This window comes from Filicampus tigris, chromosome 2, assembly GCF_054856515.1.
Source record: "Filicampus tigris isolate MCC_2025a chromosome 2, RoL_Ftig_1.0, whole genome shotgun sequence".
In the NCBI taxonomy this organism is placed as follows: domain Eukaryota; kingdom Metazoa; phylum Chordata; class Actinopteri; order Syngnathiformes; family Syngnathidae; genus Filicampus; species Filicampus tigris.
In genome coordinates, this window is record NC_141218.1 from 3205764 (window position 1) to 3219147 (window position 13384).

At 45.2% G+C, this 13384-nt stretch overlaps 2 protein-coding genes across 5 annotated transcripts in view; one reads left to right on the plus strand and one right to left on the minus strand.

Annotated features, from left to right (window-relative positions):
- The window catches only part of col4a6 (collagen, type IV, alpha 6), a 59491-nt gene extending 56934 nt beyond the window's left edge, over positions 1-2557 (minus strand). For 3 of the 4 annotated variants that reach the window (XM_086021471.1, XM_086021464.1, XM_086021445.1), the window contains exons 1-3: positions 2448-2557; positions 2185-2292; positions 2006-2054 (exon numbers count right to left, since the gene is read on the minus strand). In XM_086021471.1, the coding sequence (XP_085877597.1) occupies positions 2006-2054; positions 2185-2195 (60 nt within the window). In that variant the 5' untranslated portion in view covers positions 2196-2292; positions 2448-2557. The remainder of the gene's footprint in view (positions 1-2005; positions 2055-2184; positions 2293-2447) is intronic. The other variant, XM_086021455.1, reaches the window with a different exon arrangement.
- Positions 2558-3850: 1293 nt separating this feature from the next.
- The window catches only part of col4a5 (collagen, type IV, alpha 5 (Alport syndrome)), a 28827-nt gene continuing 19293 nt past the window's right edge, over positions 3851-13384 (plus strand). Inside the window, exon 1 of the mRNA XM_086017697.1 lies at positions 3851-4191. Coding sequence (XP_085873823.1) covers positions 4093-4191 — 99 coding nt within the window. The 5' untranslated portion in view covers positions 3851-4092. The remainder of the gene's footprint in view (positions 4192-13384) is intronic.

The window sequence follows — 13384 nt, forward strand, 5'->3', positions numbered from 1 at the left end:
CTGTGGAAAACCACCGGCGGGGAGCCGGCCGGGACTGGGGGGCGTCATGATAAGCAGAGCTGAGGGTCAAAGGAAGAAGGTGGTCCGCAAAAGAGGTCTTGGATGTTGGGGGGGCTTGGGGTTGGGCCCATTTCAAGTGATGCGCATCACCACTTGTCGGAATGTTCCGGTCTGTAACACCCGCGGGGAGAGCCAGACAAGTCTTGCCAAGCTTGGAAAGAATTTGTCAGAAGCAGGCGGCAGGTCGCCGCGAGAGGAGTCTTTGCACACTTTGGAAGGTGAAGCACACATTTTAATTACGTATTTCATCTATTAGCTTTAAAAAGAGAGATTTTCAAGGTGGTTATTTCCTTTTTTTTTTAATTCTATTTTTTACTTGGTTGTGTAAGTTTTTATTTTTTTTTACTTATTTTTTATTTACTGGAGTTCTTTCTATTTTTTAAATTCTGTGTCGGATTCATTCGAGAGCCGTGCAGTTTGTTTTATACATGGGCTACCTGTCCTATGCTCCAAAATGGTTTGGAGTCCTTATTTGGCTTGCCGCTTCCTCCGCGTTCCTGCATGTGCTATGGCTCCTCCCCTCGCCATTCCTCCTCACCTGTGTGCGATATCTCCCTTGTGCCAACAGTTGTGCCGCTGCAGACTATCGTCGGGTTCAGATCATGTACAGCGCTGTGCACAACTTACGATTTGCTTCATGCAAGCAAGCGTACTAGCTCTACAATATTTACATGAATCCTTTTTAGGATATATTGTAGTTGTTGGAGTGGTTTATATGCAACATAGTTGAGTATTCCTGTGAGTAAACGGTACTTTTACTCAGTTGCACTGAGCTATATTTCACTCGCTATTTTTATTTCTATTGCTTATGCGATCTATTTTGGGGGATTTGTCAGAGAGAGTTCAGTTTGGGCGTTGTCACATAACTCTGTTTGGCCTATCAATCAGAACTATGAAATGACAAGAGACGCCATTCGATCAATCAAAATGGAGCCAGGTTGTCACATGACCGCACGCAAAGTCTCCAGGCATTTCAATGGTCACACGCCAAGTCACCCAAACGCACAAAACAACAGAGAGGTGGCATATACATATATATATATATATATATATATATATATATATATATATATATATATATATATATATATATATATATATATATATATATATATATATATATATATATATATATATATATATATATATATATATATATATATATATATATGTATATATATATATATATATATATATATATGTATATATATATATATATATATATATACATATATATACATATATATATACATACATACATATATACATACATACATATATACATATATATATATATATATATGTATATATATATATATATATTATATATATATATGTATATGTATATGAGAGAGAGAGAGAGAGAGATATGCACATATATAGATGTATACATATTATACATACTAAATACATACATACAATGATTTTCCAATTAGTTTTGATCATATTCAAAGAAGTAAGGACTGAGCAGTTAGAGGGGCAGCGTCCCAGTGGGCGTGGCTTGAAGAAAAGGGCCCGTCGCCCAGGTCTTAAATATTAATGAGGGGGGAGGAGTTTAACTTGCAAAACAGCTTGAGCGGGCACACTCAAACGTGGACTACTTTTTCAAAGATTCATCCACTTTGGAACAGTATTATTTATTTATTTATTTATTTATTGTGTTTATCTCCTTTTATATCAACCAAAGGTTTCGGCTAAAATAATTCATTCCATTCCATTTTTCTCTTTCTTTCATACACTGCAATTCAGGTTTCGCAAGATACGTTAAAATATGGTTAAAATAAATGAGTGTACTTGACCGAGCGTAAAATTTCAGCTGCCTCCATCGTCAACATAATAAACAGGACATGTGCGTCACAATCGAACAAACAGCCCGCGTGTGTATAAAACCCCCAAAAACGCAGGCGGCGACTCAGGAGTGCGCTAGTAAACAAATGGCACTTACTGCTTGGGTAGCTCTCACCGCCACCACGACTACAGCCACCACGCAAATCCTGACAGGGAGAAAGAAGCATTTTCGGTTAGTTTGGCACAAGATAAAGAACACGCACACACGCACACGCTCACTTCGGCGAGACTGAATTTGTGCGTGTATGCGTTTGAAATGTGTCAAATGGAACTCACAGGAGCTTCATCGTGATCCGGTGAGCCGCAAATTGAGATTGGACTCCCGAGTTTTCACCAGCAAAGCACTTGCAACGCTCTCATCGACGGTTCCAAAGATCCTGTCATCTAGCAAGCACACACACACGCACACACACACACACGCACACGTACATACATCGAGACTTTTGAAAACGCCAACTCGGTCGACGCGCCTGTGGCTTGCTTCCGAGCACAGCCGCGAAACGTCAATGGATGAATTTGGAGCTTTTGTCCCAACTCACCAAAGCTGCACGGCGGCGAAGTCGCTGCTGCGCTCTCCGTCCGGGCTGTTGCGCTTCAACTCTGCAGCGCTGCCTCGCCAGCCGGGGGAGGAGGGGCCAAGTTGGCCAACACTTGTCATTCGTGAGCCCCACCAGCGCTTCTCCTCCAAGACTTTTTTTTTTTTACAGCGTCTTCAACAGGAACCCCCGCACATTCAACAGCGACTGCAGACATACACACAATCTCCGTGTTGTGGATTGCAAACATATTACCACATCATATAAGTTCAAGTTTGCCAATATTGTGCATTGAAGAAAATGTCTGTCTGTCTGTCTGGACGAAAAACTGCACTTGGGTGTATTTTCTCGGCCGCTTTGTTTTAGACTTTTTTGAAAAATGGGATTCCGCATGGATCTGTCCTGTGGTCTCTTAAATTTTGATTTACAGACTTTCAGTTTTGCTAGCAGCATGACATTCAGTGTACCAACACTCCAACAGGCAATACGGGAGGGAATATTTGGGCTTTCAGTATATAGTCTGCAACTGCAGGTACAATGTCAATATTTTCAATTTCATATCCTCAGTACGGTTCCAAAAATGATGTCCCCAATAAAGTGCATGGCACTAAATATAATCAAAATGGAAACATTTTTACGGAAGCGTTTGAAGGGACGATCGTTTTGATTGAATGACGGGGTTCCGCATGGATCTTTCCAGGGGCTTCTTATGTTTTGCACTTTGACCTATAACGTTGTTTTAGACATAATGTAGCATTCACAATCCAAACAGGACAATCATCATAATAATGCAGTTTTTTTTTTCCGGGATGTGGCCTGACATTAGGCCGCCAATCTTTTCAAGTCAAATTCATCAGATAAAATCTTTGGGATTAAATGTTGGCCCATAATTGCTGCAGGTACTAAACAAATGTCAGTAATTTAGATTTCTATTAATGTACTGTAATTCATGCTTCATCTCTGGTCTTCTCCGTGCATGTCATCTGGTTGTCTTAAGTGAATATCGAATGTGCAATAACGTGGGAGGAATGCAACATGTCGGGGCGTATAAGAAAAATAAAGGTTTTATACCAGTCTCCGTTTTGTGCAGCCTGAGGCGTGGGTATGCGCGCAAGAGAAAGGCACTACATTAGATATCCCTCCGCCTTTGCTGAGTCCTAACTTAGTTGCACTACTTCCCCACTCTAAAATAAGCAACAAAACATAGCATTTTGTTGTTGTAACTACAATAAAAGAAGAAGTTTTGCTATAAGATTTGGCAATAAAGTTGACTTGAAAGTGTAATTCAACACTGGACTATTCGAGGCGGCGTCTTCTCGGCGTGAAGGTGCGAGTGGCTGGTATCAGTGCGCACTTGGAGTGGGAAGTAGATCCGGCTGAGGCAGGTTCTGGAGCGAAATCAGAGAGGGGGACCAGAGGCGCGCGGTACCACAGCCAGGACCACTTTGGAGCTTCTGCGACGACAAGCACGGCGACAGAAGAACCAAGCGAGCGCCTCAGTGGTCCGCGTCCTTCACGCAGAGCAAGACGCGCACAAAGTGGAGCGAATTAAGAGACGCGCGGCGATGACACGCCAGTAACGAGGCGCACTTTTCTCAGTCCGAACGCGAACGGATCCCGTTCGAGTCTCCCCGCGCATACGTCCAAGATGAGCAAAGAGGCGAAGAGGCTGCCACGACTCGCGGCGGCGCCGCTGCTGCTGCTGCTGCTCGCCCTGTGCGCCGCCGTGCAGCCAACAGACTCGGCGGTAAGTTGCGCTCCTTTCCCACGGCCACACAATCACCCGAAAGTCCACCGGAGAGCCGCGGAGGAGCGGGGGAATGGTGAAGCCTTGGCCCGGACAGCAGCGGCTCTCCCACGGACACGTTTACAAATAGAGTGGCCGCTTTGGAACAAGTGTAACTATACTCGCCTTTTGCTTAGCGCTCAACTCCAGTTTTGTGACGTTTATTTTCCTCCAGATTACCTGGAACAAAACTGCGTGTACATTTTGCTTTGCTTTTATCACTGGCTTTAAATGCAATTCATGTATTGCATTTGCGACAAAATGAAAATTGATTTTCGAGTCCTCGACATCACTTTATGTGCAGAATGATATTGTCAAATTGGCATTGCAGCTGGAATATTTTACAAAGACACGCGTGCGTGTTTGTTTGTGCACACTTCACTTGTTTGCCTAGATCAACCCCCCCCCCACACCCACGCCGCAGCTTTCTAACATGACCTCCATCGTGCACCAGCCTAATGTAATATCCCAACATTAGCTGAATATTAATGCTCATGAATAATTCATAACGCCCGCATACCGATAAGCAAAAGGCCACGCCCCCGCAACTTCAAGCAGGCGTGTCCACGAAGGGCTTGCATACTTTTTTTTTTCTTTTACATTAGGAAGAAGAAAAGGCTCCTTAGCAACGCTGTTTCGCCTATGGACTGTCAACATTACAACGATTGTAAAGGCACAATTGAGGGTTGGTAGCTGCAGAAAGCATGAGAAGATCACACACAGTCGCAATTATTCTCGTATAGGAAAAGGAACAGATGTTCCCTGAAATGTTTGATCTAGTTGAGAAAGAAGCCAAGCGATAATTATGGAAAGAGGACAGGACGTTTAGACATTTGACTATTTTCACAACATCAGTGTTCAAAAGTGAGACTCAAGCTGTAAATAAATACACGTTGTTTTGTTTTGTGCTGACGTATAAACTAAGCGGCTGCGTGAGGATTTATTTTTTCATATTAAAGACACGAAAGAAGTGACACGAACATCAAAATCTTACATTGAATGTTCAAGTGTAAACATCATATCTGCCTTAAAAGCTGAAGCCTCATATGTCCTCTTACTTCCTGTGAGCTCACTGACACCACCTAGTGGAGCTTTGTGTGCATGACAGGATTCCTCAGCATTTTTTTTTTTTTTTTTTTTTGAGCATGTCCCAGAGCATTTCCATCTTCAGAGGTGTGTCCGTTGACGGAAATAGTCATGAACCTTTAAACATACAGACAAGCAACGGCAAGATCAAGCTTAAACGGAGCTTCGCAATTCAACTGGTGTACGTGCGCGCGCACAGCATCAATCCTCACACAGATATGAATCTCCTCTCAGCCAGGTGAGGGAGTTCAGCAGTAACGCATACCTGGACATTTCCTTTGAACCTGGCATACTGTGCAAACCACAAACACACAATTAATTTGAGGCCTGCCTGCCTGCCTTCCTGTGTGCGCGCGCACACACGCGCGCACACGCGCGCCTCACCAGACCGGCAATAGTCGAGCTTCGGTAGCCATAACAGCCTCAGGTTGTCACATCGTCTTTTCTACTGCGTCGTCTCGCCCGCTTCTTTTGTGTTAGCCTGCAGCAGTTGTCAAAATTAGTTGTAAAATGCTAATATTGTTACTTCGGTGTCATCGGCAGTGAAGAGTCGGGGACTAGTTTTGACTTCGGTCCACCTGAGAAAACACGGATGGCCGTCTTCCTCTTTATAGGGTAGAAAGGGAAATTCTAACAATTGTGAAAAAAAAAAAAAAACAAGACCACACGGAAAGCTTGTTTATGTTCAAAACCCGGCAAAAGCAACAATAAGTGCCACTGCGGTGCAAAAGAATGAGATGCCGCAAGAAGTCGCAAGTAGCCAAAAGTCAACGAGAGCCAACAGTAAATGTTTAGACAACTAATTAGCTCCTATTCACGACGTCCTCCTTTCAAAAGTCAGGCTCGACACTTCAAACTCGGTTTTTGGACCGATAAAAAGCTTTCGTTGTGAATGAGAGTGTCGGATATCATTTCGACCCTCTTGCAGCTGACGTTGTTTTGCGAGCTGTCGGGAAGCTAGATAAGGTAAACGGCAAGACGCGTTGTTCTTGTTTTGGTCGTCCCGGGTTGTACAAGGGCGCTTGTGGCCGGTGAGTGCCTTTCCAGGCATTGGCTGCAACCTTTGGGGGGGAACACGACGGCCTCATGTTTAGCCCTCGCCGGTGATTCAGATGGAGGATTTCTGCCATTTCACAAAGTGCTTTTGTGTGCTTTCATGTTTTCCGGCCAGGCTAATGAGAAAATCAGACATCTGGACCCCGACGCTGTTGATTAATGTGCTATTTCAATTTTGGGAAGCTTTGTGGACGGTTAATGTTCAGGAATCTACCTGCGGGATCCCTTCAAGACGAACCAAACGCGCGGTGTATTTGTAAACGTGAGGTTAGAGGTCGGACTTCGGTCCGATTCGTGCTGCGTTTTGGCAAGCGTGGCCGCGAGCCATCGGGCTAGCGCGCAAATCCACCTACACAAAACAGTCACAAGACTCACTGTCCGATTTCCTCTCCGCTGCGATTGTCCCTTCCGCTCAGTGCGGGCCAAAGGCAGCGCCTTGGGACAAATAAGTTCACAAAAACAGATACTTAGCTTAGGAATCAGAAAGGAAAAAATACAATAAAGCTTGAGCGGAAGGCAAGTTATTGTGAGCAAACAAGCGACTCGTCACAGAAGCTTGTGAAGTCGGAGGGGCGGCAGCCCGCATATTTGATGGCATGTTTTCTTACAAGCGGGCCACTTTATTGTTTTGCATTCTTTCGACTTGAGGTGAGGAAAGAGGAGGGGGCGTAATCTGCCTAAGATCAGTGGTTGACCCCGACGTAAAGATGTCTCCTTTACACCCTCAGACGGCGGAGCGACACCCGAGCCGAATGCCTCGTCTCGCAGTCCCAACAGACGCGTTCTTCTTTACTAACGCCGCCATTTTTTCCGACCTCAAATCCAGATTGGGGAGAGCCCCGAATCTTGATATGCCGCACGATAAGTCGTGTTCTGTGCCTCTATCGGTGCATCTCACATGGGCCTCTGCATCCCCCTAGACAGAGAGATGGCGAGGGAAGATAGGCCGTATGGCACTTGGCTCCCCGCCCCCCCCCTTTTTGCGTGCCCACTCCTCGGCTATCTGCAGACGGGTGAATGAAGCCGTCAGAGCTGCTTGACGGAGGCAGAGAAGCTGTTTTGACTGGCGAGGAGTGCGCCAAAAAAAAAAAAAAGAGGTCGTCTAGTCCTGGCTATTCTTGCTCAGTCTCGTCCATGCAGGGGCACCTGTTTCTCCCATTATGCTGGAATCTTCTTTGGAGCTCAGCCCTCCCCAAGTTGTTTGCTATGAAGCACCTTGCTTCACCTTGAGGTTTTTGGAGGATGCGGTTTGCCAGATGAAGCCATCTGGGCCCCCTTGTGACTCTGTTCCTCCTCGTTTCTTTCAGGAGGTCCTCGCGAGTATCGCTCAATCCGTTTCGGCCATGGTCGACAGCAGTCCGCATTCTGGTGTGGTTCCCCCAGCATTTTAAACACGCTGTCGTGCAAGCTCTCCTCAAGGGGGCAGGTCTTGATCAAGGTGTGCGGTCAAATTTTAGAATAAAGTGATGGATGCAAATTCTGCACACTTGGTTGAAATCTTTTTTGGGGTGAAGTCAGTCAGGTGTTAAGATGCTGCGTAGCGCAAATGTTACGCGGTTTTTAACGACACCCTCCTGGCTAAAGGCGCTGGAGGCCATGCGTGTCTCGTTCTGTTGGATCTGACGGCAGGGTTCAATACGGTGGACCGTAGCATTCTGTTGCCTCGTCTGCAGCACCAGGTGAGCATTAGTGGCAGCGCTCTGTGGTTTGGATCCTACTTTAGAGCCATGGGTTTTGCTTTAGCCTTGGTTGCTCTGAGTTCCACTTTGTCCCACTGTCGTATGGTGTTCCACAGGGTTCAATTTTGGGCACCCTGCCGTTCTCATTGTATTTGCTGCCCCTGGGTTCCATTTTAGGAAACGGCGGTGGTATTTCCTTCCACTGATATGTGGATGACTGTCAGATCTCTATCCCGCTAAGCGAAAAGGACATTTAAGGATTTTCTCCTTAAGGCCCGATGATTTGATGAAGGTGTGTCTTCAGATCTGCGTTCATAGTTGGCACAAACCGTGTTCCGGTTGTGTGGACTTAGTTAATCCCGGGTCAGTGTGGCAGCTGGAATGTGACTAAGCTGGGGATAAGGGGTAAGGCATCCAGCTTGTGTCGTGCGGCGCGGATGGCTCTCGCTCTGTGCCTTCCTTCCACGTTCCTGCCCGTGTTTTTCCACCTTTATTGTCAATAAAGTGCATCTCCGTGGGGGAAATTGGAAAAAAGTCAAGCTGGCTGCTTTGTGCGAGCGTGTCAGCGCTGAATGCGGCGCATTCCAGGCCTGCGCTACACAAACAGCACCCCCGCCGCCCGCAACGACGGGAAATCAAACATCTGTTGCAGCAGTGAGCGAGAGAGTCAGGAGAAGTCAAGTGCGGATCTTCTTTTACACTAATGTAAAATAATATTTTTGACAACAAGACCCGACTTAGGAGTTTTTTAAGATGCGAGTCAACATCCGCCCAAGTTTTTGCTTTGACTTTCACGTACAAATTTGAGAGACGAGCGCTACGTGGTGGCAGTGAACGCAAAGTCCACCCAATTCACAGTAAATCGCAGTTTGGCAAATAGTGAACGAGTCATCCAAAAAGAGGCTTCGACTTGTTTACGATCAAACTAAATATAAAACAAAGAGATTTACACAAATGAAATGAACTCCAATTAAAATAACCACAGAGCTTTGCCTTAGGAAAGTCTGCTTAGCCATCGACATGCTAACAGAACCGCCAACTGCGTGCTTTAACTTTGTCCATGACGTTTTACATCCTTAAGTGTCTTTGTACGGAACCATATTTGGCAACAGACTTGAGTGTGCAAGACAGTGGACCCCCGCTATTCACTGGGCAGACCTGCAAATAGGTCAATCCGCTGGTGCCGGACTGCGAGTATGCGTCGGAGTGCTACCACCAGAAGTCAAGTCCATTTCTGCCCCGTTTGCGCTCGCCAAAATGACATCAGGTCATTTAAACTCTGCCTTTGCACCACCGAGTCTCATTTGTGCTCATTAGGAGTCGGTGTTGCTGAGGATTTTCAGGTACAAGGCAGGCCAAGAACCTGCCGCGACCTGCCCCATCACAAGATTTCCGCATGAAAACTGACAAGCGGGCGAGAGCATGTCTGGCCTGACAACTCAAAGCATTTGCCGGGAGAGACAACGTCTAATACGTCTTCTAAATCATCCATAAATCATCCAAATGAGATGATAAAAGCAGGGCTAGGCTTTAATTAAAAAAGAAAAAAAAAAAAAAAAAAAAAGCGCAAAACATCACCTACGCTCATTGAACTCTTGTGGTGATGAGATTGAATGGTTGAGAAGTTTGTCATTCTAATATGCCTGAAATCATCAAATCAAATCATCGTTTCATGAAACATGACATATTGAAGCGATTCCCAGCAGGCCCACTAGTTGAAACACGGCATTCTGATTCATTTTGCGGTTGTGGGATATAAGTTAAGCAGCAAAATGCACTTGTTTTTAGCCATCTGCGGGGGCGGCCATTTTGTCTTCTATGGACTGAAAATGACATCACAACCGCTCACAACGACCATTCGCGGCTGACCTGTTCTCTGAATCTGAGCCGTGATTGGTCGTTGTGAGCAGCTGTGATGTCATTTTCAGTCCACAGAAGACAAAATGGCCGCCCCCAGAGATGGCTAAAAATGAGTGGATGAACACTTATTCCACAAACGCAATATTTATCAGAATGCCCTTGTTTCACCTAGTGGGCTTTCATAGACCATATTCTTGAAAAAAAAAATGTTTAGGTTGACTTCCTCTTTAAAAGACTGCAAGCAAAGTGTTTTTTAAGGATGGACAACATCAATGCTGGAGGGGGCCACAATTTGTCATCAGTGCTACTGGGGGCCACTTGGGACCGTGCGCTTCCTTATCAGATGCATGACAACATTTTCTTATATTTAGGATCCCTCCTAGTTCTTCCAGGATTTTTTTTCACCTGTTTTCTGAAGCTGAGCCATGATTGGTCGTTATCTGAGCCCTGAGCAACTGTGATGTCATTTTCAGTCGACAGAAGTGACAAAATTTTATATTATTATTATTATTATTATTTTCTTATGTTCAAAATAAAGCGGGAAAAAAAATGGCTGAGATGGCTAAAAACGGGTGGGTGGATTTTGCTGCTTAAGTCATATTCCTCAAACGCAATATTAATCAGAATGCCATGTTTAGATGAGTGAAGGCGCATAGAACATATTATTGTAAAGAATTTTGGGGGGGTTGACTTCCCCTTTAACAAATCTAATTGACGTTGATAGATTTGCTGCTTTTCATATTAATTTCATGGTAACATATAAAAACAAAACACGGTACAATTAATTTGATCGTTTATTGTAGCACGGATGAACTTGTTTGTTCAAATAAATACATGGGAGGAGGACTTTGAAAAAACCCAAAAGAAATGGCATATTAAACCGCAGTCGCAAAAGTGAGAAAAAAAAATTGCAATTGGACGATGTTTCAAAAACGGTTCGGCCCTACGACCTAATCTCATTTCATCTTTGCATTCGCCGTGAGAGCATCTTGCTGAACCCAAAAAGTATTTGTCCCACATTCTCCTAGAAAAACACGCTTATCTTGTTGTGTCTACAACTGCTGCTCTCGGCTAAATGTTAAGATTAGGCCACAGCTCATCCAAACAGATTTCGTACACCCGGAGCAGAGCAGAATGTGCTTGACTCGATGCCCCGAAGGATGTTTCAATATCTCCACTGGCGACTTTGGCCGCACGGGCCCATTTCTTCCGCATCTTTTTTAGCTGTTGCTCCTCGCTAGCCCCGCGGCGACGCGCAACCAAGCTCGTCCCCAACTCTGATTTCACGCTGCGCCGCCGCTCTCTGCATGTGTTGCGAGAGAACGCCGGCGTCAAGTTCAAACCTGTGACAGACAGGGCCGGGCCTCGACGGGATTGATATCATGCAATTGCAACGCGGCCCCTCCAAATAACACCCGGCCGTCCACCACGCCCTTCGCCTTCAGAACAAGCAACACGTGAGGACGTCCGCCGCAAGAAATGGGCACAGTGATGACGAATACATTTGTCGGAAACGGCAAACAAAAGAAATTGGGGTAAATAGAAGATCCCACAAGAAGGCATCAAAGCCCTAAAAAGAAAATAATTGATACCAAGGAATCTAGTTCAAGCGACACATCTCGACTGATTCAGATCTTTGCCCAAGAAGAGAGCCCAAGTTTAGCCTGGACTGTTAGCAGAAGTTCCGGAGCATCTTCACAACATGTTGAAATCCAATCATCTGTAAGCCGTTCATTTTCAAGGGCCGTTTGAAATCGTCGCGTTTGAGGATCAGAGTTTGTGTCGGATTTATGGTTGAATTAGTTCTGTGGCTTTGTGATTACTGTAACTTAACAAAACAAGACTAGTCATGACATCATTCAACACAATTCAACCGTTTTGTCACACCGCATCAGATGGACGGCCATTGTGTTACTCTTTCGGGTGGGCCCGTCTTGGACACCTGGGGGCAGTATAAGACAGACAGGCAGATCTCAACTCCTCTCTCAGGTCCTCAGTACGGCACTAATATTAGTGGTTCTACGCAGGGGATAAAGAATATGAGTGTGAATACGGTTATATTGTCTGTGCAGGTGTTGCTGTACTTTTTGTATTTAATCCGTTACTTAAATGTTTCACGCCGCGCTACATAGATGCTAAAACCTAGCGACCTAAAACACCTTGGAGGAGGGGCACTAGCGTCAGTTAATGCGTTTAAATGGTGTCAATGTACATTCTGGTCATTTTTATGAGCGGCTTTTGTTTTCTCGGCTTTGCTTGTGAATGTGGCTAACTGTTGTGATTGTAAATGCTTGTAGATGTTGCGTCTTTGTGTGAAGCGCGTTGAGGTGCCTTGTGCATGAAATATGCTCTTGAAATAAAACTGCCTTGCCTAATTAGCATTACGCTCAGCTATTGTCTTAGTTTTAAGTCTCGTTTGACAAAACATCAACTGGGAGAAGCGTCCAACTGCTTGAAGTCTCTTTTTTTGTCAAATTTGAGTTTTTGGGGCTACTTGCGGAATAGGACTTGCTCCCTATTCTTCAATTTGAATGCAGCTGCAGGTAAAGGACGCTCATTTGAACGCTACACATGACAAAGTATCGCATTTGTGTGTTTCCTGCCTGTCTCAAAAGACGGCTTCGTCGAGAAGAACCAATTCCTGGGAAATCGCTGGTGGAGCACGGTGACAAGATCACACACGTGCGAGTGGTGGGGTTGATGGTGGGGGCGGGACTATGGGCTTTGTCAGTAGGGGTCTTCCTATTCTAGTCAAAACACACTCCGATTTTTGGGTCGATGGGGCGGGGGCATATTTGCTTTGGTCGCCTCCGTCGGGGCGTCATCACCTTGAAGTAGTCAAAGTCAAGCCGTGATGAAAGGGATCAAGGCAACGTCTTGGGGCCCGGAGCGCCAGCCTTAGGATAAATGTACACGCTGATGCTTACCACATGGACACACAAGCATACACATCGAATGACCCAATTGCACTCCTCTTAAGTGTTCCCACAGCTACACTATGTCAAGGTTCAAAGTTAGCGCCCTCGATGTTTTATCACTTTTTTTGGGGGGGGGGGGGGGGGGGGTGCTGTTTATCTTACATAGGCAAGTAAGAATTTAGAGATCCCACAGAGCAAAGAGATGGCTGTGAGTATTGTTGAACGCTGCATGAATGTGTTGCTGCTCAATGCGTGTTATGGTTGCTATTACTTGGAGGTTTATAATGACCGTAACATCCATGCTAATTCCCATTAGCACATCGATGGCGCTTCGCATTGTATGTTAGCGTCGAGCTAGTGGACTTTTGTTACATGAAATGATATTGCTCGGGGGCAAACATTTTGGTATCCAAGCACACAATGTTGAATTGTTTGTTGTTTTGTGTGTCATCTTTACAATAAGCTTCAACTGGGAGTGACAATTTCAAAGCTTGAAACACACACGCTTTGTCTCGTATTTGGAGTACGGTGCGAGCAAGAGTGAGAGCGAAGGAA